The following is a 25612-nucleotide window of genomic DNA, read 5'->3' on the forward strand; positions in this document are numbered from 1 at the left end:
ATGTAATGGAAATTAACGTGTGAAAAGTGTTAATGTAATCAGGGCCAGCAATGACCTTATGTGTTCAGGGTACCAAAGGTGCAATTAAACAACAACAAAAACGTAAAAAAAAACAATGACCGACTTAAAAAAAGACGAAATCTCAGAAGTCATAGGTTTCCGCGATTAAACACTTTAATGAGTTGTTATCTTATAATCTCGGTTATTGGAATCGTGCCACGAGGTGCGATAATTATAGGCGAATGTGCGAATGCGCTGTGCAAAACGGAGTGCCACTTTATTGTGTAAGCCGAGTGGTGGCCCGGGCGGTTCCCACACTGCACTGTGACCCCCGTGACCTGAGTTTGAGACCTGATCACGGCGAACAGGTAACAACTTAACCGGTTCTGGCTCCCTCCTCCACCCCACCTGCACTGACCAGTGTGGTGAAGTATGGCCAAAACACCCTCGTGACTGACATGGCAATGGGGGAAACCTTCATCCAGCAGTGGATTGACAAAAGCGCTGTGCATTTGATGAAGAAGATTACCCCTTTAAAGACTCGGTATGTGAACTGAGACACAAATACAGTGGTTGAGTTCACACATTTGACACAAAGACCATTCAAGTACCCCTTTAACGCTAGATGGATATAATGTCATCACCATCACGTTTATAACCTAAATGTTTGCCACCCTCGTGTTTGACAAGTCGGTGACAGCAAGGACTTTTATTTGACCAACATTACATCTTGATTGAGGACAGCATCATCAATGATAAGAAACCGCGCATCTTCCCACCAGCTTTATTAAATATGTATTTATTGCAATTTTATCGGCGAGGTTTGGGGAAAAAAACGTAATCATCGACGCATATTTTCACGTTTAAATATGCCCTGTTAGATTGCAAGCACACAATTCAATTACATAATTGCATCGGTTGCCCGTTGCCGCTCCTGCTCACTGCAGCACGAATGCCAGGATGGCTGGATGCTGGATGAAAGCCCAGCGAGGTGTCCGCAAACCTGACAGCGTAGCAGGGCATGCTGCCACTTCCAATAATGTTCGTGTGGCCATTGAGCACATTACATAGCAGATGGTAAAACAATCTTGAGGCAGCGTCAGTCGTGGCACAAGCAATCTGTTTCGAGAAGCGTTAACCACGGCAAACTACGAATCCAAAATGCGTGCACTCTCTCTCTCTCTGCTCGCACAGGCCATGGCCAAAACTTCCACGTGTAAGACCCCCATCTGGCTATTAAATGACGAAGGGATATTAAATGTTTACTCGCGGCATCCACCAGCTATTCATATCGATCCATATTAATCACGGAGATTGTTTTAGGCACCTATACAACGGAGGAATGCCAAATATGTTAGCGCTGAGTACGAACAGTTTTTTTTTTATAATCACTTCTGTGCATACTGCATCTGAAATATTCTAATAGAAGATGAATGGACGTCTGTGTCGTGGGATGAAAGCAAAACGTGGGCGCACATCTTTATAACGTATCATCATTGTACAATTGTGGAGAGAGAAGAGTTTGAAAGTAGGTTTGACTGTGATTTATGATGATGGTACACGTGAACTGGCCATCGCTCTTTCATGAATGATCATTAGGCTCATCCATGTTCTGCTCATTACACAGAGAGCGATGACTTGTACAAAACAACAAAATTGGAGAAAGCATAAAGGCACATATAGTGGTATTGATAAAGATGCGTTGTCTGAAGGTATGGCCCATATGTTTAAAATGTTACCCTACTGTGAGCTTAGTAACAGTACGATATGAAACTAAATTTAATAAACATTTTTTTTTACCAGGTAAGGCCACAGAGCTATGGAGCTCTTCTTCACAAGTGAATTGGCCACAAATGATAGCTAAATGAAGTGGCTTATGATGTGGAAATGTATAGCCGCCATATACAAACTTAAAGTTTTCGATTTGACTATACTGTACTTACATGAGTGGGGGAGACTCATTGATTAATAAACTAGGCAGCCAAGACCAAAGGGTTATGTTAACTAGTTCACATCCAAGAATTGCATACATAAGTATTATTGTAGATGCTGCGTTGGTTGCTCTTGAAATAGAGCCGAATAGCTCAATGGGCACTCCTCAGGAAATCAACTCCTGATTCTGATGACGGAATCGGCGCAACATTAAAAACGTGGTGTCAAATGTCTGCATCGTGTAAACCGGAATGTAAAATGTACATGTAAATACCCATTAATAACGTACGACAAATCGCCATGAGAAAATAAGTGCATTGGTAAAATGAAATCAAGCTGAAACTTGTTAAGCTATACATGACTGGCATCTACAAAAATGCACATTCAGTCCCTGTTAACAAACACGTAATTAATTGTAAAGTAATTCTATTTTGTTCAGTTTAAGTTAGAAACAAAATCCCAGTATTCCCATTAGAGTAAATTTCCTGTAAATCCCATTCAGATATTGAAGATTATTAATACGTCGCTACAGTGGTTAGTGTTTGCATTTAATAGTTGTAAGAGAGTGAATATCTGTAGTCTATCCATCACTATACCAAACATGCGTTTGTGAAAACAATGCCATTGGCAATACTTTGTACTTTACCATAATTAGTGGTGCTGTAAAGCCCAATACGTGCATTTTTTGCATCAGAATTTTGTGGCTATGTGTGTGTGTATGTCAATGCTAGGGAACCATATACAGTGAGGGAAAAAATATTTGATCCCCTGCTGATTTTGTACGTTTGCCCACTGACAAAGAAATGATAAGTCTATAATTTTAATGGTTGGTTTATTTGAACAGTGAGAGACAGAATAACAACAAACAAATCCAGAAAAACGCATATCAAAAATGTTATAAATTGCTTTACATTTTAATGAGGGAAATAAGTATTTGACCCCCTTTCAATCAGAACGATATCTGGCTCCCAGGTGTCTTTTATAAGGTAACGAGCTGAGATTAGGAGCACACTCTTAAAGGGAGTGCTCCTAATCTCAGCTTGTTACCTGTATAAAAGAAACCTGTCCACAGAAGCAATCAATCGATCAGATTCCAAACTCTCCACCATGGCCAAGACCAAAGAGCTCTCCAAGGATGTCAGGGACAAGATTGTAGACCTACACAAGGCTGGAATGGGCTACAAGACCATTGCCAAGCAGTTTGGTGAGAAGGTTACAACAGTTGGTGCGATTATTCGCAAATGGAAGAAACACAAAAGAACTGTCACTCTGCCTCGGCCTGGGGCTCCATGCAAGATCTCACCTCGTGGAGTTACAATGATCATGAGAACGGTGAGGAATCAGCCCAGAACTACACGGGAGGATCTTGCCAATGATCTCAAGGTAGCTGGGACCATAGTCACCAAGAAAACAATTGGTAACACACTACGCCGTGAAGGACTGACATCTTGCAGCGCCCGCAAGGTGCCCCTGCTCAAGAAAGCACATATACATGCCCGTCTGAAGTTTGCCAATGAACATCTGAATCATTCAGAGGACAACTGGGTGAAAGTGTTGTGGTCAGATGAGACCAAAATGGAGCTCTTTGGCATCAACTCAACTCGCCGCGTTTGGAGGAGGAGGAATGCTGCCTATGACCCCAAGAACACAATCCCCACCGTCAAACATGGAGGTGGAAACATTATGCTTTGGGGTGTTTTTCTGCTAAGGGGACAGGACAACTTCACTGCATCAAAGGGACGATGGACGGGGTCATGTACCGCCAAATCTTGGGTGAGAACCTCCTTCCCTCAGCCAGGGCATTGAAAATGGTCCTTGAGTGGCCTAGCCAGTCTCTAGACCTTAATCCCATAGAAAATCTGTGGAGGGAGCTGAAGGTTCGAGTTGCCAAACGTCAGCCTCGAAACCTTAATGCCTTGGAGAAGATCTGCAAAGAGGAGTGGGACAAAATCCCTCCTGAGATGTGTGCAAACCTGGTGGCCAACTACAAGAAACGTCTGACCTCTGTGATTGCCAACAAGGGTTTTACCACCAAGTGCTAAGTCATGTTTTGCATAGGGGTCAAATACTTATTTCCCTCATTAAAATGCAAATCAATCCATAAAATTTTTGACATGCGTTTTTCTGGATTTTGTTGTTATTCTGTCTCTCACTGTTCAAATAAACCTACCATTAAAATTATACACTGATCATTTCTTTGTCAGTGGGCAAACGAACAAAATCAGCAGGGGATCAAATACTTTTTTCTCTCACTGTAGTCAACCACCGTAGTCTGCCCACCGTCGGAGGAATAGCAGAAGTAAACTAAATCTCTCCAGTTAGCAGGCCGCGACACTGGTGTTTAGCTGCTGAGCGTTTTGCCATACGCAAAAATAATGGAATCGAGTGCCAGTGAAGAGAAAGTGCCATCCTGTGAACAGTTTTATGAAGATGATATTGTAGTGGCCAACCACACATGCTCACGCGTTCTGTGCGTGTTCCAACTGCAACTGTCTTATCTCAGTCTATCAATCCAGTGCATTTCACCCTTAGGTGATTATCGCGTAAAATGTGACATCCAAGTATGTCACCTAAAGCATTCAGATGCAACTTTGGGTTAACCCGCGCTCTGTTTCTCACGATTAGCGATGCACACTTCTATGGGATCGTAATGATAAGCAGGCACACCATGATCTCTCTTTGTGTAATTGTTTCCCATATCGATGATAACATATTTTTGTAAATATTTATTTCATTTAGCCACTGAATTGATACTCACCTGCTGCACGTGTTAACATGCAAGGATCTCAATGCACACATTTAGGCAGACATTATGCACACTTTCTCTAAGGTCTAATGTTCAGTAACGAAATGCAGAACTACACACAGATTTTTTTTAAAAGGCAAAAGTGTAGTCCTGAAAATATTTTCTCACGCCACTGCTGGAGGAAAAGAGACTCCACTCGAGGGAGTTCTGGACATCCTCTCCAGATGATATGGGGGTCTCCTCTTTCATGCTGGACAGAGAGTTCTGGACATCCTCTCCAGATGATATGGGGGTCTCCTCTTTCATGCTGGACAGAGAGTTCTGGACATCCTCTCCAGATGATATGGGGGTCTCCTCTTTCATGCTGGACAGAGAGTTCTGGACATCCTCTCCAGATGATATGGGGGGTCTCCTCTTTCATGCTGGACAGAGAGTTCTGGACATCCTCTCCAGATGATATGGGGGTCTCCTCTTTCATGCTGGACAGAGAGTTCTGGACATCCTCTCCAGATGATATGGGGGTCTCCTCTTTCATGCTGGACAGACATCTTGGAAGAGGTGGGAGTACCTACACTTTACCCCACCACACGTGACTAGTTGATACAGTGTGGTGTACACTGCTGGGTGGTCAGAGACAGGAGGGTTTAAGAGACTTATTCCGTTGTTTCAACTGCCGCTCCCGGAGATTGCCTTCAACGAGTGCGCCAACCGTTACACCATTACAGCACTCCTTCAGGAATAGTAAACATGAATAGCGGACGCAGAAATATTTTCTTAACCAGGAGAGAGCCCGTTGATACCTCTTTTTCATGTCGATTATCTTCGAGAGCTACTCAGTTTAGCCTGAATTATTTCAAGAGACCACATTTGCATCTATAAAGTATTAAATGCGACACGAACGGCAATGTTTTCTGATGCGTAGACATCTCGCGTGAGACTTCTTGACTTCAGCACTGCCAATGTGATTAATTATTTCAGGACAGGTCAAGTGGTTAAGTCCATCGTGCTAACATGCCGTGTGCATTATATAATGTCCTCTCGGCTGTAGTTTGTAAAGCGTTGAGACGGGGCGGGGGGGGGGAGAATACCGCACTTTTTCATTTCTTAATGGAAACATTTTTTTTTAATGTACAAAGTGAAACATACATTTCTCGAGCCGATAATGAGTGCGGAAGCAACGGGGGTGCTTTCTCTGCCCTCTCATTAACATCGTCGCTGCTGAATAGCCAACACATGGGAGAGGCACAACAAAGGCAATCGGCGGCGTGGGCAGCAGCAGCAGCAGCGGCGACGCCACCCACTCCACGCCACCCACTCCACGCCACCCACTCCACGGCACCCACTCCACGCTACCACCAGCAGCAGAAGCGGTGGCCTGGTCCCCACACAGCTCCAGTGACAATGTCGGCGTCCTCCCCTTTTGGGCTGGCTCGGCTCCAGCTTTGTTCAGAGAGAGAGAGAGAGAGCTCCGAAATAAATGAATGAAAAGGAAACAATGATTAATCTGCTTTAACGGATGGTTGAGCCGCCTCCTCTTTGCACCGCCAAATGTGCGAGCTACGGCGGCTTCGCCTTGACGTTCCGCCTCTCTGCACGGCGTTGTGCAGTTTTTGGTTGTTTTGTTCTGAGCGCATTTAAAAAAAACTAAACGTCAAATGTTTTTTACCAGGTAAGGGCTCTGCTGAGCTATATAGCTCTTTTTCAGGAGCGATCCGGCGATCACAAATGAAAGCTAAACGAAGTGGCTCCATCGCTTATTTAGAACTGCTTCTTGTGTTTTGGTTTGTTGCCCTTCAACCCCCATACCCGCACCTCCAATTAACACGGATGGCTGCATATGGTGCGAAAGAAGTTCAACATACATCACGTGGCCATTTATTTCAGCAAAATACCCTGAACGCACGTTTATAAATGTGGAGGGGGAAACCTGGGGCACCCGGAGAAAAATCCACGCGAACACGGGGAGAGAGACACCGCAAACTCCAAATATGCAGCAGGCGTCAGGGTCTGGATTGAACCCACGCTCTCCTTGCATACCGGGCGAGAGAGTTAACATCTCACCACCGTGATTCGAAATAATTTTCTGTCAGCTTTTGCACCAGTGTTCCATGCCCATCGTATATTATCAGTTGCTGGTACCACTAAATCAGAAGAAATCGTGTGTATGTCAGTATGTATAGCAGCTATAAACTGACACGTAGGCACACATTTTTTTTGTATATGCCATAAAGAAGGGCAATTGCTCATGACGTCACCTATGATATTTTTTCCCTCTTTAGGAGCACAGTGCTATTGACGAATGTCCCGAGTCTTATGTGACTTGTGCCTGTTCACCACTTCCAGCGCAGCAGCACCACCAAATCATTGGTTTATCATGTGGGCACACACACACACACACAAACTATTTTCGTATTAAAAGGTGCAAAGCGCATAAATGCATTATCGCATTAAAAGTAATAACAGCAGCAATAATAATCTACTCCGTACAAATTGTGCAAACATCTCTTCAATATATCAGCCGGCTCTTGACCGATGCGCATGGAATGTAATCATCAGCATGTGGATTGCGAATAACGGGCGAAGAGCGGTCACAGCAACAACGAGCAGCCCCTGGGCCACGGGTGCCATTTGAGCCTTCTCCCATCACCCCACCCCGAAAGTAAATCTAGAAATCTCCGCGAGGTTTTGGGTCCCGGTTTAACGACGCTGCTCCGTTGTGAACTCAGGCGTTTATAAGATTATAAGCGGCAAGAGCCCGCGAGGGCAAAGCGGGCCGGCCGCAAGCTTTGGCGGTGCCTCATTGTGCGCTGTGACGGCAGCAGCTGCACGGATAAATGTCGCACAAGCCAGGGCCTCGGGGGCCCCCTTGGCCGTGGGAAAGCGGCGGCACGCAGGGCCCTGTGCTCGGGCTTGGCACCACCTGAATGGGGCCCATTGTGAGCGCGTCGCCAACATTGTCAGCCTTCCTCACCTTCTCGCCGCTCGCTCGCTCGCCACCCACCCACCCCCCCACCCCACCGGCCCTTCCCCTGCTCTTCTCGTTGAAAGATTAATTGTCCAACTTAGCCCTTAATGATGCAATTAAAAACAGTTTAGCGCAACAGTTTTTCTTGCGGGGGGTTTGGGGGAGGTGGAGTGGGGGTGGTGGTGGCCAGGGCTCCGAGTGGGCTGTTTGTGTGAATGAAAGTGCCCGGGTTTGACGCTGCTGCTGCTGCTGCTGCGGCTGCTGCGGCTACTGGAAGGAGCAGATCAAAGTGTGCCGAGTCCCACAATCGGTGTTTGTTCGCGGAGTGGCTCTACCCCTCCCCCGACTCCCTTCCTGCAAGTGACAGGGAAAAGGCATTTTTTTGTGAAAGCTTCATTTTTGGTGGACAATTACAGGATTTAGAGGAATAAAAAAAACCTTCCACTGTTTATGATTAAAGGCTCTATCTTTTAACCCTTTGAGCCTCCGATGACCACTTTCAATGCAATGCATAAGAAGCAATTATTGTACTTTGATTCGTGGGTTAAATGGCTTTAAATAACTGCATTCTTGAGTGTCGCATTGCTACAATTGCATTCTGTCTCGTTCCCTGCATTGCATAGCTGACTCGGACAAGGAGGGGCCGTATGCTCCTGGATTCACTGAAAGATATATATACTCTATATCAATTCATGCCAGCTACACTCTTGAAGTTTGCGATTGATTTATTATTGACATTGCATTTTTATCTTCACATAAATGTCAACGCAGTCTCGACGCTTTTGAAAGGTGCTCTCATTCAGTAGTTTTTGTTGTTGCACGCGAGTGCTGCATCCTGTTACAATAGGCCTTACTAAATATTCTAACACGGTTTTTGCACTAAATAACCAAAACATTATACCAGCGTACACCAGAGCATTAATTTGATGCATGAAGTGCATCGTTTTAAAGTTTATTGTAGTGTTATACATTTTCAAGTTTCAGTGTGCCTTTCACGCTCCCATGTGTTTAACCCTGGATGGTACTTTTGCGAACGAACATTGAGTATTTGCGTTTGCAGGGAAATGCTGGTAACTAAAAAAAAACAATTGGCTACACACGGTACATCCAAAAGATGATGTATTCTAATATATAAACGCATTCATCGTGGTGCAGCATGGTCAAACAACCCTATGGATTATTTAGCTTCGGGAGGCCTGGATTTACAAACAGCTAGCATATTCTTTGGGTCTTTCGGTAAAGCCACGTCTTCAGGTGTCGACAATTGCTTGTGTTGCGATCGAAACGTCGTGATTTTAATTTTATTTATTTTTTCTATCTACGTGGCTTTACCGAAAGACCCAAAGAATATGAACTCCTGCAATCACGAAAGGTTTAAGTCAAGAGCTAGCATTGTATTTAAATATCAATTTAAAATGGATAAATTGCTTAAATAAATGTTGACTTTAAATTTTGATGTAAAGCTTTCGTGACTGCAGGGATTCATATTCTTTGTTCTTTCGGTAAAGTCACATAGAAGGGAAACAATAAAAAAATAAAAATATAAAACAATAAAATTATCACGACGTTTCGACTGCAACACAAGCAATCATCATCAGGTGTGAAAACCACAGCAAGAAAATTGGAAAAAATTGGAAAAAAGTGGCGTTTTTTTAACGTTAGCACCACGGAGAGCGATTTAACAGTTTGTTCAAATGGACGAGTCCATCTATGTTCGGAAAAGAGGAGGGGGGAGACAAAAATAATGGTCGCGGTCTGAAAGCCACCGTAATGGATGCTGTCTGAAAGCCACCGTAAGCGTGGTGGCTTTCAGACCGCATCCATTATTTTCGTCTCCCCCCTCCTCTTTTCCGAACATAGATGGACTCGTCCATCTGAACAAACTGTCAAATCGCCCTCCGTGGTGCTAACGTAAAAAAACCGCCACTTTTTTCATTTTTTTGCTCTGGTTTTTCACACCTGATGATGATTGCTTGTGTTGCAGTCGAAATGTCGTGATAATTTTATTGTTTTATATTTGTATTATTTTATTGTTTCCCTTCTACATGACTTTACCGAAAGAATCAAGAATATAAATGTTGACAATTCGTTCACATATTCCCAACACATAAGCAACGACATTTCTATAACTTGCATTATATAACATGGTTCAATGCACATGCAATACACAATGCATCAATATAAATCTTTACTGAAATGTAGGCGACTTATCACAATTCCTGACATTAAATTGGTAAAGCACGAACATATTGCTCTGTCAGAAGCATTTTCTTCTGCGATGGCAGAACAAGCGATTATTAATGTAGCCCTTCTTTTATGTTTGCAATAAAGCAGGAGTTGTATTAAACAGGGTTCTCATCAAAGGTGGATACTAGTAGCACATTTACAATAACACGAATAGACAAATCAGAAAACAAATACCATAGCTATGGTTTTATGGCTACTAGGTGTTTATAGTGGTCTGTCAATGGCCATAAATGCTGTAAATACACAAACTTACTAGAAACCTGGACGGTTCAAGCATTGTGTTTCTGCTCCAGTAAAAGCGAGATTGTTCCACCCTGCTCCAGTGACTGGAGTAGTGGAGTGCTCTTTTTTCATTCATAGCCCTGAGCCAGCGGTGGAAATTCCACAATCAGATGATGGGGGCTGAATTTTCACGATTAGTTATAAACGCGATCACTTCCTACAACATTGTGACCAGTGTACCTACTTGTGTACATTTGGATCGCGTCGATAAATCGTACCGCCGGCGTTAACCCGTGGGATGAGGAACTCATTGAGTGTCTCTGTAAAGCCAACAGAAAACAAAACAACACAAGGGAACCGTGCAAAAAGAGACCACGCAACTATTTACGGCGTCTCTTAAAGAGTTCTGTTTTACCCGTTACTTCAAGACGGTACTAATTCACAGTGTGTACAGATTTTATTACCATGTATATATGAGCCAAAACGAATGACGTCTTCGGAGCTGGTGTAAAGGGGATTAACTTCCATCGGAGGGTTTTCTTTCGTTCGATAAACAGTTAGCAGGCTCGCTGGGTTGATGTTGTCTGGGAGCTTTTAAATGTGAAACCAGGATCTCGGTGGTGTTGCTTTGGCACTGAGACAGGCACACTGTTACATACATCATGTTGATGTACATATTTTTGTCATACAGGGCTAAATTGCATTATGCACATTCATTATATAGTTTGTGTATATCGCAAAACTAATAGAATAAGAAAAGAGAGGATTTATTTCCGTCGCTAGGAGTACAAATGATCTCATTTCAGCCACATCGCTAAATCATTGCCACACCACTATAATTTTTATTTAAAGCTTTCGTGACTGCAGGGATTAATATTCTTGGTTCTTTTGGTAAAGTCACGTAGAAGGGAAACAATAAAATAATAAAAATATAAAACAATAAAATTCTCACGACGTTTCGACTGCAACACAAGCAATCATCATCAGGTGTGAAAACCACAGCAAGAAAATTTGAAAAAAAAGTGGCGGTTTTTTAACATTAGCACCATGGAGAGCGATTTGACAGTTTGTTCAGACGGACGAGTCCATCTATGTTCGGAAAAGAGGAGGGGGGAGACAAAAATAATGGATGCGGTCTGAAAGCCACCGTAAGCGTGAATAATCAATTAAGACCCGAAATGGTTTATCAAATCCTTCCAATGTTTGCTAAGCCAATATCCATCTTCTCGATTAAAATTATCTCTGTGTTTGTATATGTGGATAGCCGCATGAACGAATCTCTCATGGTAGCCAGATGGGTTGCAAAGAACCTCGGTCTTGGAGAAGTCATTGTCATGTGAGCCTACTGAATTATAACAGTGATCTGCCACGGCTGAGGTGTTGATCCTACCGTGTTTTAGGTCTCCTTTGTGTTCACGAATGCGGTCTGAGACATGTCGTTTGGTTTCTCCAAAGTAACTACTACCACAGAGGCAACTTAGTTTGTAGACGCCAGGGTACTGTATGTCCGGAATCACATCTTTTACAGACGGAACCAGATCACGGATTTTATGTACTGTGTTGAATCGGACCTGGATCTTGTGTTTATTCAAGATTATTATTTTATTGTTTCCCTTCTACGTGACTTTACCGAAAGAACCAAGAATATGAACACTATAATTGTAAACAAAGCGTTCAAGGCAGAGCCCTGCAATTGCGTGGCTCACGCCACTGCCGGCATAATGACACCCCCCCCACCCCGAGAGGAAATTTGGCCTCCTCTTCCATAATAGCCAGACATTTTGGAAGATGTGGGAGTCCGCACACGAGAACTGCCTATTGACTCACTGTGGTGAACCCATTTATACAGCTGGGTGGTCAGCCGTGGGTAGCGGAGGGGGACTTCAGAAATTTGCCCAATGGTTTATCTGCCAAGCTGGGACATATGTATAGTCTGTATCATGCACTGTGTATTCTCTGCACAGCGTGTCCATATTCCGTATATAATGTGCACAGTATAGTTACTGCATTTTACTATGAACAGAATGTGCGTACATAAAATGCAATTCCTTTGCCAGTGGGCACACGTATGTTTATTGATTTAAAAAAAAACGGGAATAGTTTCTGCTCTTGTTGAGAAGACTCAAGTTTTTCCTGTTTATCTGCTATGAGAATACAGTACAAATTTAACAGACGAAAGGAAAGTTTGTCAATACGAAACAGAATATTAAATGACTCACAGCCCAACGCACGCTGCTACTAGTTTAGGTTCCAAGGATGAGGTACAGCCCTGACATTGCTTGCTGACAGAAGCACCTCGACTTAAGGATACCAATGAGAGAGCCTCTCTATACTTTCAGTTTTCCTCCCCTTCCACATTGACCGCACGTCTTGAATGAGGTGGGAGTACACACACTTTGCCCCACGATACCCGGCCTGCCGATTGACTGACTTTGGTGAACCCATTTAAGAAACTTGCCCCATTGTTTCAACTCTAACGCCGGGAGATTGAACCAGTAATCTCTGGATTGCAAGTGCAGGGTTTTTTTTAGCATAACACGACAACATCCATAGTTTCCAAGATTTCAGAGTAATGCCTTACTTCAGCACACATCCTGTGAAAGTAGATACATCCGAACGTACATATGGGGTTTCAAATTAGCTTAAGTCTTAGGTTTGTAATTTGTAAAATAAATCACGAACCTTTTGCACATTTACATGGCATACGGCCATGTGCAACGCATTTCAAAGTGATTATAAAAGGTAATTAATGTACTGTGAGGGTAAAATAGTAAAGGGAATGCAACATTTCTCAAGGCATCCTAAGCCGATTGGCTATATGTCGCCAGAAAAAAGTAACCCACGTGGATTTTGCTCCAGGAAATGTTTGTCATACCCATATCCAAACCGAAAACACAGAATGATCACTTGTTTCCAACCCAGTCAATCACACCTTGCTTGCTTGATTAAAAAAATGCATTATGGCAACCCAACATAGATTGTTCGATAGAAATGCCCATGCCACAGGAATGTGGAATTTCCACCACTAACGTCTCATGGCTTGTAATGGAATTGAGTGGTGTTTGAGTAATTTGAATGTCCAATACAGCAATAGGTAACGTGGTGAGCGTGATTGCCATTGCATTTGTAATTTTATAAAATGATTTACCACGTGAACTTTGCTCCAGAAAATGTTTGTCATTTCCATATTCACACGGTAAAACACCATATTAACACGTGTTATTATATAAACCTTCAAAAATACCTTGAACGAGAATGGCTTGAAATGTTGATTTAAAGCTTTCGTGACTGCAGGAATTCATATTATGTGGGTCTTTCGGTAAAGTCACGTAGATAGGTTCAAAGAAAATAACAAAAAACTACGACGTTTCGATCACAACACAAGCGATCGTCTTTTTTTTTCCTCCTGATGACGATCGCTTGTGTTGAGATCGAAACGTCGTCGTTTTTTCGTAATTTTTTTGTTATTTTACTTTGAACCAATCTGCGTGACTTTACCAAAAGACCCAGAGAATGGCTTTGGCTGTCGTATAACATGATTCTTTTACGAACGATATTTCACCATTAAGTTTTGCTATAAAATGTAAATCCGTTTGTAATTTGGCAAATTACTTCGCCGATCGTAACGTATCGGCGTTGCATTTCCAAGAAGACACGTGCGCTCTGCAATAAAATGACCCAAAAGACTCGTGCATGACACCGTGCGAGAATTTAAAGAGCAAAAAACTCCAACTTGCACGTCCGGGGTCCCACCAGCACAACCTCAACAAAAATTCTGCCCTCCGTCCGATGCACAGAACCTCCCTTCCCTAACGAAGCCGGTTCGCGTGCGATCCCTTCACTGTGAGCCGTGATTGCTTCCTAACCGTCACGAGCACTTGTTAAGTCGGTAATGTGCTTCGTTTTATGCGCGAGTGAAGCAAAGTGGATACACTGCGCCGAGCCTCGCACGGTGGCAAACAAAAGTGAGAACTCGCATGCCCCCTTTTTGCTTTTGGCGGCGGCGGCGACGGCGGCGCCTTTGAGGTGGCTGTCTCTCCCCCTTCAGGCAACGTTCAAACCGGATAGGCTGGAATCCTACCATCCGGACACACTATTTATAAAGCCTCATTGCCATCAAATTCAAAGAGATGCTCGGCATTGAACGAGGGAGCAACGTGTTCCGAGCGTTGCCTCATAACATTCAAAATGCAACATTTCAAGTTTTGACTTGTCACTTTTTAAAGCCGATCTTGCAGTCACCTACACGTAACGTGTGTAAACAGACGTTGGTTTTGGTGTCAGACTGTTACGACTGTTTTCATATTAACCTATGGGCATGCTAAATTCGTCTTTCGCGGGAGGAATAGGGAGGGATGGTGCTCACCGCTGTTGACGGCACAGAGCCAGTGGGTACACATTCCACATTCATATGACAGGGGACAGTCTGTCCACAGGACAACAAGTGTAAAGTTCCGAGGAAAGTACGGATATGTAATGCTTCTTCAGAGGTGTATATACACTTTACAGTGTGTATCAGTATGGGCACTGCACTCTCAATCCAGAGAAACCAGAATTCATAGGCAACTTGCTCCATTCACTCTTTCAGCTGCCCCCACCCAGGAGTCGAAGAACGTACGCTCCATACTGCTACTGCAATTGATTGATCTCTTGTAATGGTGGTACATTTAAGACATATTTGGCCAGTCTAGATTACGATACAAGCAGGGTCCCCCATTGAAGGGATATGCTCTGCTTGCAATGTTTTAAACCCGAGGTGCAAGTCATTCACTCAACCACAGTACAGTATCTTTCAAAGAAACGGGTAACATGCGTGTCTTTCAAAGTTACGGCATTCAAACACTTAAAAACAAGCTCGGCCAACTGCTGTCACCTCGGTGACATCTTGAGTTATAGCGTCGTAATTTATAGAAACAACAAACCACCTAAATTATCTTAACTTTCGTTAAGGAAGGCCGTATAGCTTTCACAAGTGTTCGTTGACACGACAGTGCCATGAGTCTTATCGCCTTCTGTAAACGCAACTGTGTAATTGTGGAGATTGCTACATGTGTGAGAATGAACATAACTTGAATGGCTTTTTTTTGTTATGTTGCCACATTTCTTCGTGTACATTTAATGACGTTAATGTAAAGATCATTCGACGATTTGACGTAGTAAATCCCAACATTGTCCAGTAAAACAGCTGCTACGTTAATAAACTGTGAAAATTCTACTTTTTTTTAAGATAATGAAAACTGCCAGTCGTAAATCAATCAACATAATGGGGTTAAACAAACACCCTCTAGTAACCAAAAGGTGTGTGAAAGGGTTTTACCAGCTTCCTAAACGGTGTGATTTATTGCTCAGGAGCTGGGGTTGCTTGTACTGACCATAGCTCAAGTTTGCTGAGCAAACAATGTTACCTTGAAAGAGGTAGAAGGAAGACGCTAAGATACCCGCAGTGTAATCCCCGGCAGGTGAAAATTTTCCATTATATGTATAAAAAACAAAACATTACTATTTAATTTTGAAGCTTGCGTGAACTGAATGAATGTGAAAAAAAAGGCCCAGCTCTGAAAATGTACTCAAATTTTCTGCCTTGGTTCTCGGTTAGCCCAGTCGGCATCGGTATGGTGCGAATGCAGTTCAACACACAGCAATTCAGTCAAACTGTGTCATAAATACCGCACTGCCTGTGCCACATTAGTCTGACCCAGGGTAGATTGTGACAGATAACTCTCCGTCAATCGAGATTAGAGCTCATGATGGAACGCTCGAATAGTGCATATCCTTTGTTAATGGCCTTTTTAATAATTACTTTTTTTTTGGTCGGCGAAACTGGCTACCTGCTCACACAACATGAGTGGGTAGTAGATCAGAAAACAATCCACCTTTGTGTTTTGACGGCTGATGTTGGCAAGCGAATATTGCCAGGTACTGAATTTTAGGCTGCGTTGCAGAGTATTACAGGTTTCTAGACTCAAGCCACTGACATGCATTTCCAGGGGCTACGTTTTGATCGATGGGATTACGATGCAATGTGCTCATAAATCTGTCAAGTTTTACCCACCCCGCCAACAAACAATATTGAGATTTCTACACCAATCAGAACAACACGTCGAGCAATCCTGCTCACGTGAGGTGATAGCACGAGATTTTAATTTGAGAATATACCATGAAAGCAAATGGTTCATTTTTTTGCTAAACTATTACGCTATATAATGACACAAAGAACAATGTTGATTGTGACAATTATAACATAATTAAATAGAGCTCTGGACTTGAAAACGTAGAGAGGATGGCACGTACATTACAGGAGCTCATTGCTCATAATTGGATAAGACGGCAGGCAGGCTTAGCATCTCCTGTCAGACAACCCGCTTAATTGCATTGCGTCAGTAAGCGTGGCACCTACCGTGCATGTCGCTTAAAAGTGGAGAATGTTGAACAGAGTGGTGTGCAATCTGCCTTTGCTGCCACGCTCTTTTCCTGTACGATGTAAAGTTGCATAAATATACTCGTAGTAGAATGTCACATTTGCTATGCAATAATTCCCATTTAGGATTTGTTAAGCAATGTGTTATTGAGGTTTGTGGGTAGTTTCACGACACATCGTACATTCATTTGGTATTATACCATTGCCTTTCCAATGGTGATTGTAAACATGGACGCGCATTACTAATCGATTACAATCATGAGAACTAAATCTGCTGTGCTTCTTGTCCCTTTGCAGAGACCTGAGCATGAACAACCTGACGTCACTGAAGCCGTTTGCATTCAGCCACCTGCCGCTACTGCAAGAACTGTAAGTCACACGTCTAATAGCTTTGGTTGAAGCCACAGGGTTAGAGAAACGCGTGGCATTTAACCTCATTTGAGCTAACCGTGACCCAAGGGGCTACGCGGTGACATCAGTGGAGTGCAAAAGGAGCATTGGGACGTTGAAATGAACAAAGCTGGGTGGAAACAACAATTGGCTTCGTGTCATTAGCAGTCATCAGGGATGCGCAGAGGTCCCTGGAGGGCTGGGGCAGGATGCCACGTGGGGCCCCCTTATTCCACCAGCCACAGGGTTGTTATTGAGGCCCTCTTTTGTGTGAGGCCCACGGCAAAATACCACCGCCCACCCCACAGGTCCGCACCTTCTCCCCCTCCCCTCGGCAGCTCTGGTAATAAATCAGTTCGAGGACTGGGCCTATCTATTTTAGAACCACTCACTGGTCACCTGGGATTTGTATTAACAACCTTGCTGCCAGCGAGTCGGCCACTCTGCCACAGTGCCATCAAGGTCAAGGGGTCATCATGGCTAATGCCATTAATATACGCATCACCGAGGCATTTCTCGGGGGACACTGGGAAATATGTACCGAACGTTGGATTGAGAAATTAAGACATAAAAGAAATGGTCAGGGCGTTGCCCATCTCAAATTTGCTAGTAGTCCCTATGAGAACTAGCGGTAAATAAATGTGAGCAAAACAAATAGTGCACACATTCGCTGGACAAAATAACATAACTGTTGGAGTGATACACTCGAACATGATTGATTGGCCAGCTGGGTATGGATTGGCCTGCTGACTATAGATTGGCCTTCTAGGTATGGATCGGCCTGCTGACTATAGATTGGCCTTCTAGGTATGGATCGGCCTGCTGGGTATGGATTGGCCTGCTGGGTATGGATCGCCTTCCTGGGTATGGTTAATATGGGTAATATGACAAAAACACTTGAGTTCCACAACTAACTCAGGCTGATTGCTTGAAAATTGCTTTGCAATTCATTGCTGGGTTTTCTGTGGTTTCCCATATCCAGAGCACATGCACAAGTAAAAGATGGATACTGCTCTCACACACGACACAGTACTGGTTAAAATTAATTGTTGGCTTTACTTTGTGTGGATAATAAGTGAAGCCCCTCGACATCTTATCTGCACCAGCGGCTGTAGGAAAATCGAGAATATGGGCAGAGGGCAGTGCACATTCGTGCATGGCAGTTGCACAAATACATTGATAACTAGCATTAGTTACATTAGTTACATTGATAACTAGCATTATAACGTTCCCTCTATCGTGGATATTTAACCTTTCCAAAATCGTATATCAGCATGCATCCCTACTTTGCAGCCTGTTTCTTATAATGTCAATGTATTTTACCGTGGAAATGGTTCGGTTTCTTGGCAAAAGAAAGCATTTTCGCAATGTTATAATATCAGCAATGTGACAATGTATCCACAAATAATTGTTTTCTTTGTTGCGTACAACATACTTTGTTGCATTTAAGTTGCAGTGAGGGAAAAAAAGTATTTGATCCCCTGCTGATGTTGTATGTTTGCCCACTGAGAAAGAAATGATCATTCTACAATTTTAATGGTAGGTTTATTTGAACAGTGAGAGGCAGAAAAACAACAACATCCAGATAAACGCGTGTCAAAAATGTTATTAATTGATTTGCATTTTAATGCGGGAAATAAGTATTTTACCCCCTCTCAATCATAAAGATTACTGGTTCCCAGATGTCTTTTATACAGGTAATGAGCTGAGATTAGGAGCACACTCTTAAAGGGAGTGCTCCTAATCTCAACTTGTAAACGTGTATAAAAGGCACCTGTCCACAGAAGCAATCAATCAATCAGATTCCAAACTCTCCACCATGGCCAAGACCAAAGAGCTCTCAAAGGATGTCAGGGACAAGATTGTAGACCTACACAAGGCTGGAATGGGCTACAAGACCATTGCCAAGCAGCTTGGTGAGAAGGTGACAACAGTTGGTGCGATTATTCGCAAATGGAAGAAACACAAAATAACTGTCAATCTCTCTCGGTCTGGGGCTCCATGCAAGATCTCGCCTCGTGGAGTTGCAATGATCATGAGAACGGTAAGGAATCAGCCCAGAACTACACGGGAGGATCTTGTCAATGATCTCAAGGCAGCTGGGACCATAGTCACCAAGCAAACAATTGGTAACACACTACGCCGTGAATTACTGAAATCCTGCAGCGCCCACAAGGTCCCCCTGCTCAAGAAAGCACATATACATGCCCGTCTGAAGTTTGCCAATGAACATCTGAATGATTCAGAGGACAACTAGGTGAAAGTGTTGTGGTCAGATGAGACCAAAATGGAGCTCTTTTGCATCAACTCAACTCGCCGTCTTTGGAGGAGGAGGAATGCTGCCTATGACCCCAAGAACACCATCCCCACCGCCAAACATGGAGGTGGAAACATTATGCTTTGGGGGTGTTTTTCTGCTAAGGGGACAAGACAACTTCACCGCATCAAAAGGACGATGGAAGGGGCCATGTACCGTCAAATCTTGGGTGAGAACCTCCTTCCCTCAGCCAGGGCATTGAAAATGGGTCGTGGATGGGTATTCCAGCATGACAATGACCCAAAACACACGGCCAAGGCAACAAAGGAGTGGCTCAAGAAGAAGCACATTAAGGTCCTGGAGTGGCCTAGCCAGTCTCCAGACCTTAATCCCATAGAAAATCTGTGGAGGGAGCTGAAGGTTCGAGTTGCCAAACGTCAGCCTCGAAACCTTAATGACTTGGAGAAGATCTGCAAAGAGGAGTGGGACAAAATCCCTCCTGAGATGTGTGCAAACCTGGTGGCCAACTACAAGAAACGTCTGACCTCTGTGATTGCCAACAAGGGTTTTGCCACCAAGTACTCAGTCATGTTTGTCAGAGGGGTCAAATACTTATTTCCCTCATTAAAATGCAAATTAAATCATAAAATTTTTGACACGCGCTTATCTGGATTTTTTGTTGTTATTCTGTCTCTCACTGTTCAAATAAACCTACCATTAAAATTATAGACTGATCACTTCTTTGTCAGTGGGCAAACGTACAAAATCAGCAGGGGATCAAATATTTTTTTTTCCCTCACTGTATATGTGTGTTGCATGCAACATGGCACTTGAGACTGACATACCATGGCATACACCGTCTTGGAAAACGAGGCTGAGGGAACTACAGACACCCAGGAGACGCGAGGAGATGTTGTTATACGTTTCTTGTACACATCTGCCTTAACGTCGTTTTTTTAGATGCTAACAGTTTGCTATTCACAGGTTCCAATTCTCTTATAGTAGTAGGGCTGCGCTTCCTACATTCCTTGTTAATTTAGATAGCATACAATCATCTTCTTGGTTCTTTCGGTAAAGTCACGTATAATGGAAATAAAATAATAATAAAACATAATAACATAAAATTCTCACGTAGTTTCGTGAAGAAACAGAACTGTCGGGACGACAGCGTTTCAATGAACACTGCTAAGCTTCGCAGCGTCTTTTAACCTGGGTGGGAGGAGCAAAGCGCCTTGACAAAGGAGTTCACATATCAACAGGAGAATTTAGCATTGAAATAGCTGTGTTAAAGTGTTGGATTAGCAGGGTGTTAAAGTCAGAAATTAGCATGTAACTGGGAGATTAGCATGATGTTAATGTGAAGGATTAGCATGTAACTGGTCACGGAAGTGGCTATGTTAAAGTCAGAGTTTACATATCAACAGAGGCATTTAGTATATTGACGCTAAAGGACTGCAACTACCCAATTATCATACAATAAACCGATGTGAAAAAACTAAGTATAAACTACATCAATATAATAAATGTACTCAATATATTATTCAATAAGTTGAGCTATTTACATAAAGTAACTGGGTATACAGTACACTATATAATGAATACCATATACATGCTAATCTCTCACATTAACATCATGCTAATCTCCCAGTTACATGCTAATTTCTGACTTTAACACCCTGCTAATCCAACACTTTAACACAGCTATTTCAATGCTAAATACTCCTGTTTGATTTGTAAACTCCTTTGTCAAGGCGCTCTGCTCCTCCCACCTAGCTTAAAAGACGCTGCCAAGCTTGGCAGTGTTCATTGAAGCGCTGTCGTCCCGACAGTTCTGTTCCTTCACCTGAAGAAGGCTACTTGTGTTGTGGCCGAAACGTCGTGAGAATTTTATTTTATTATGTTTTATTTTTATTATTTTATTTCCCTTCTACGTGGCGACTTTACCGAAAGAACCAAGAAGATGAATCCCTGCAGTCACGAAAGCTTTAAAATCGAAGCATACAATTAGTTGCTTGGTTTGAAAATGTTTACATTGTAATGTCTTTCATTACACGTTGCGCTGCATGAACATTGTTTACATGATCATAAACGTTCAGGTAAGGTGTCGTAAAGAGGGATGGGGTAGTGGTGGGTGGAGGCTGAGTGGTGACACAGCGGTTAACACACATCACTATCAACCCAGTTACCTGAGTTCGATCTCCGATCGAAGATAACATCAGTGGCGAGTGATATCTGAACCAGTTCTGACCCCCCACCTCACCAATCCACACTGGGTAGCGTGGTGAAATGTGGTTTTAGACACCGCAAAACTCACACAATATGGGAATGCCCTCATTCAGCAATGGCTTGACAAAAGGCTGCTGTTGTGACGTGCGTGGTTGCTGCACTTGACATTTGGAAGGTTGTAAGTTTAAACACTGGTCTCGGATTGAATCATTGTACCTTGTACCTCTGGGTACCTTAAGCGAGCACCACTCTTGGCCTGCACGAGGGTAAATGTGACATTTCCACCAATGGTTTAGGGTTGAGCAGCATGTTAAAGGAAACACTGAATGTGCAATGGGTCAATGCTTGTAAAAGTCACGTACTACAGAATATGTGGTAGACCTAGAACGAGTTTTGAGAACAAATCGGGATCAAATAATGAAGTAGAAAGGCAGCCAAAAGCAGGACAGAGTACTTTTCCAAAATTAAATGCAAGAAAGAAAAGCGGTAAAAAATGTGTTCCTAAAGAAGACATTTAAGTCGCATGCTCGATCATTCAACAACTCATTTGTTAAACTATATTGAAATCGGAACTTGTTCTGTGAAATGATCCAGTGAAGAGTATTTGTGATGAAGAGTTTTATCAATTTGAAGAGTTTTATCAATTTGCGGAAAGCAACATTAACGGGACGTCTATACAACAGTTATTTTCATATTGGGTATGTCCACTGCCATGCGATAAATATCACCATGGCAATGATGTTGTTACGATACTTGGGGGGACACCCTTCTTGTAACCTTTATTTTTTTAACAAACTTAGTTTAAAAATATATATTTTTTACTTTTCCTTCTATTTTAAGAACATTTTTTTAAAAACGTTTGGAGGGACTTGGTGTGGAGGGGAGCGACCCCACGGACACGGATCTGGGCCATGCTGTTGAACCAGGCAACTCGAGTGGCCCATTTCCTGGGCTGCTAACCCAGCCCAGTGGCCTGTGTGCTGGAAACTCTGGGTCCTCTTGGGGTCAAATTCTCATGAAATTTATGATGTTCAAAGACTACAAACGGCGACCTAAATTCACACTACTACCACCGTATATAGTACGTATGTATGTTGAATATCTTTCGTGTGTAGCCAACCGCGCTGTATGTATTTTCCATCGCTTGGTACAAAGCATAGGTTATTCCTTCAACATACGTATTATGTTTTATTTAACCAACAGCCAGTCTATTATTCCTTTATCTTGTAAAATTGGATTTGTAATTTTACAATGTATATTTGATTTCTATGTACCAATCTATTATTGCCAAATCGTGCATATTATTACGATTATTTACGTTTTTTTAAATCCTGGGTGCAAATTTGAAAATATGTATCATTTAAATCGGATGTCATTTTATGAGATGTAAATGGCTTGATACGATTGCGTTAATCGTATTCATTGGTTTAATGACTCAACAGCACCATGGCAATCTGCTGCGAGATGAACACCTCCCCAATACAAGCTTACATTTCGCATACAACAATTGCATCATCACAGACTACACATGCATGCGCTATAGGGTGATGTCTGACTGGCATTAAATACACATTTTTATTAATTTTAATTAATTAAAGTTAAACAATGCAGTCATTTTTTTAGGAGCAAATATCCATTATTCCCACAAAGTGGTTTATAATAAATCCTGACCCTCCATCACAGAATATATGCCACCACCACTACCATCACAATGTGACCATGTAGACACACATCTTTATAATATCTAAACCAGCTCAAGCCTCCCGTAAACCACGTGACTTCTATGTGGCCATCCTCACTCTGAAACCTTCGTCCCGCCCCCTTTGAAAACGGACGTTGCTACGTGCAGCATCGCCAAGGCCCTTATGTGGCCCCTTCCTCCCTATCCTCACCTTTCCTGGCCCTTTGTTCCCACGTTTCCATTCATTTCCCATCCCTTTCCTTTTAATTACCACCCTTTATCTTCTACCCACCCTTTCCCATTCCTCTCTCTTGTTCGATACGTGACATCCTTGACTCTCGTCACCTTCTCGTGCTGTGCCATGGGTCAAACGTTGCTTGCAACGAAATGGAATTCAAAAACACCGTGTCCTATGATTGTCCCCTGGCCCGATGAGAGGGGTGCCGATCTTTCTTCTCTATGAGGCTCTAAAGCTGAAATTGCATGTGCCAGATTAATAGCCATCAAAACTAGAGAATTCACGATTGCCTTAACACTCTGGAATGACGGATGTGAAGATGTCCACCCTAACATGCATGGCGTGCATGTGACGTGTGTGGGTGTGTAGTGTAATGAAGCGTCGAATGTGAACAACACAGCTGTTAAATTTCGAAAATATCCAACAAATTGTTGACTACCAGATTATTGTATGCTATGTGCATTTCGAATACATGTATATGTCATTGAGCATTTAATAGGTCTGCAATTATGCATATGCTCGGTTTACATGCATCAAATCATGGTTCTGAGAATCAATTGTTTGCAAATTATATGGCAATGTTACATTTTAGATAGTGGAGTGAACAAACTGTGTCAAAAGAGATAAAACGCCATTAAACAATACAAATGAGAAGGCAAATTAAATGAGGCAAAATGGAACTGATTCTTGTATTCAATCGCAAACCACCGTCATGACAATTCATCAGATCCCAGGGGGGTGAATTGTTACAAGCCTCACAATTGCTTTGTACACAACGTGTACAAAGTATACACCACGACCGAATGCCATAAGTTCAATACGCACACGAGCACAGCTGAACATAATTAAACATAACAGCAATTTGTAAATAACCGTGTTGTTCTAATCCCCATAGCTTGAGCATGATTATCGCACAGGAAGTTGGCACCTCTTATACGATGCTGAATTTATGTTAGAATCATAGGAATGCAATTTACTGACATCATCTGAATTAATCCTCGATGAATACGAATATCTCCCAGACACTGCCAGAAAGGACAGCAAAAGCATGCAGTGTGGTGTGAGAGGGAGGAGGGTGAGAGAGAGAAGTTGGGGGGGGGGGGGGGGCAAGGCGCGGGCTGTGTGATGTTAAAATAGCAGCGTCGCTACAAGGCCACTCAGAGAATCTGTCGCGTAGCCTTCGCTTACCAGACGATCACTTCGACGTTTCATGGAGACTTGGCATGTACCGCCTACAAACAAGTACTGCTGCTTCCACACTTGCATGGATATGACAAATAAAATGTGCTTCAGGATAATGCCTAGCTGTTTGTAAAGCAGGGGGGGAAATTAGCAATGTGCTTTGTGACAACTCAGAAGGATGTTGGTTGTTTCCTGGACGGCTTTGGAGTTCCATAGTCAGCGATAATTATCATGCACTGAGCGTGAATAGCAGCCTCTTGGCAGACGTAGGTGCCAGCTGCATTGCCCCCGTTGTCTGTGTCTATGAAGATGTATAAAAAGCATTGCGAACCACTGAAAATAATATCATTTGTCTTTACAACGTTTCTGCCCCACTGTGCCTATTGCACTGTGCAATAGGCACCAATCAGCCAATAATATTGCTCCCAATGTACTCATTCCGCTCCTTGAATTGTGATTGATTGATTTGTTGCTGGCACTGGTAGCAGGGTGCAATACGCAGTGTAATCCCTGGGAATAAATGAGCCTATGCCGGATTGTTTGGCTGACTGAATATAAAAAAAAGTTCCTATATTCTTACGATACGTAGAATGTTAGAAAATAAATTGTGGAATTTTATGATTTTATTTGTCATTATTATTTCATTTCTCTTTGTTCAAGATGATGCTCGTGAACATCCACTAAATTACTATTGGTAGACCATGTTCTTGGATTTAAATGGATACTCCTGGATTGATTTTAATATGGAAGCAACCGAAACAGTTTTCCGCATTTCAAATATAACATTAATTGTGAGATATAACAAGATATTTAGTGATACAGCAGGCTTTTCTAAATGGACTAAGTAGGATCCCATTCAAGGAGAAGTACATTGCTGCTCATCAGAGATCAGCCCCAGAAAACGATGTAAATATAACTACTTGTGAGGTCACTTCAATAGGCCCTCGTTAATCCACAACAGGGGCACACCTTTTAATGTCTTGTATAGATAGTTTATCGCACATGAATCAATGTTACATTTAAAAAAAATGAAAGTTGGGATAAGCCAAATTAATTAGAATAGTTTTTTTGTTGTCAGTCATTGCTGACTTGGTTGACACCCTATAAC

General features: G+C 42.7%; 1 protein-coding gene across 2 annotated transcripts in view; it reads left to right on the plus strand.

Annotated features, from left to right (window-relative positions):
- Window positions 1–25612, plus strand: part of LOC116939855 (leucine-rich repeat-containing G-protein coupled receptor 5) — a 153085-nt gene that overhangs the window by 18329 nt on the left and 109144 nt on the right. For both annotated transcript variants that reach the window (XM_076065264.1, XM_032948780.2), the window contains exon 2: window positions 16828–16899. In XM_076065264.1, the coding sequence (XP_075921379.1) occupies window positions 16828–16899 (72 nt within the window). The remainder of the gene's footprint in view (window positions 1–16827; window positions 16900–25612) is intronic.

Source organism: Petromyzon marinus, chromosome 7 (assembly GCF_048934315.1).
Source record: "Petromyzon marinus isolate PM22_M1 ecotype Great Lakes invasive population chromosome 7, UKy_Petmar_22M1.pri1.0, whole genome shotgun sequence".
Taxonomy (NCBI): domain Eukaryota; kingdom Metazoa; phylum Chordata; class Hyperoartia; order Petromyzontiformes; family Petromyzontidae; genus Petromyzon; species Petromyzon marinus.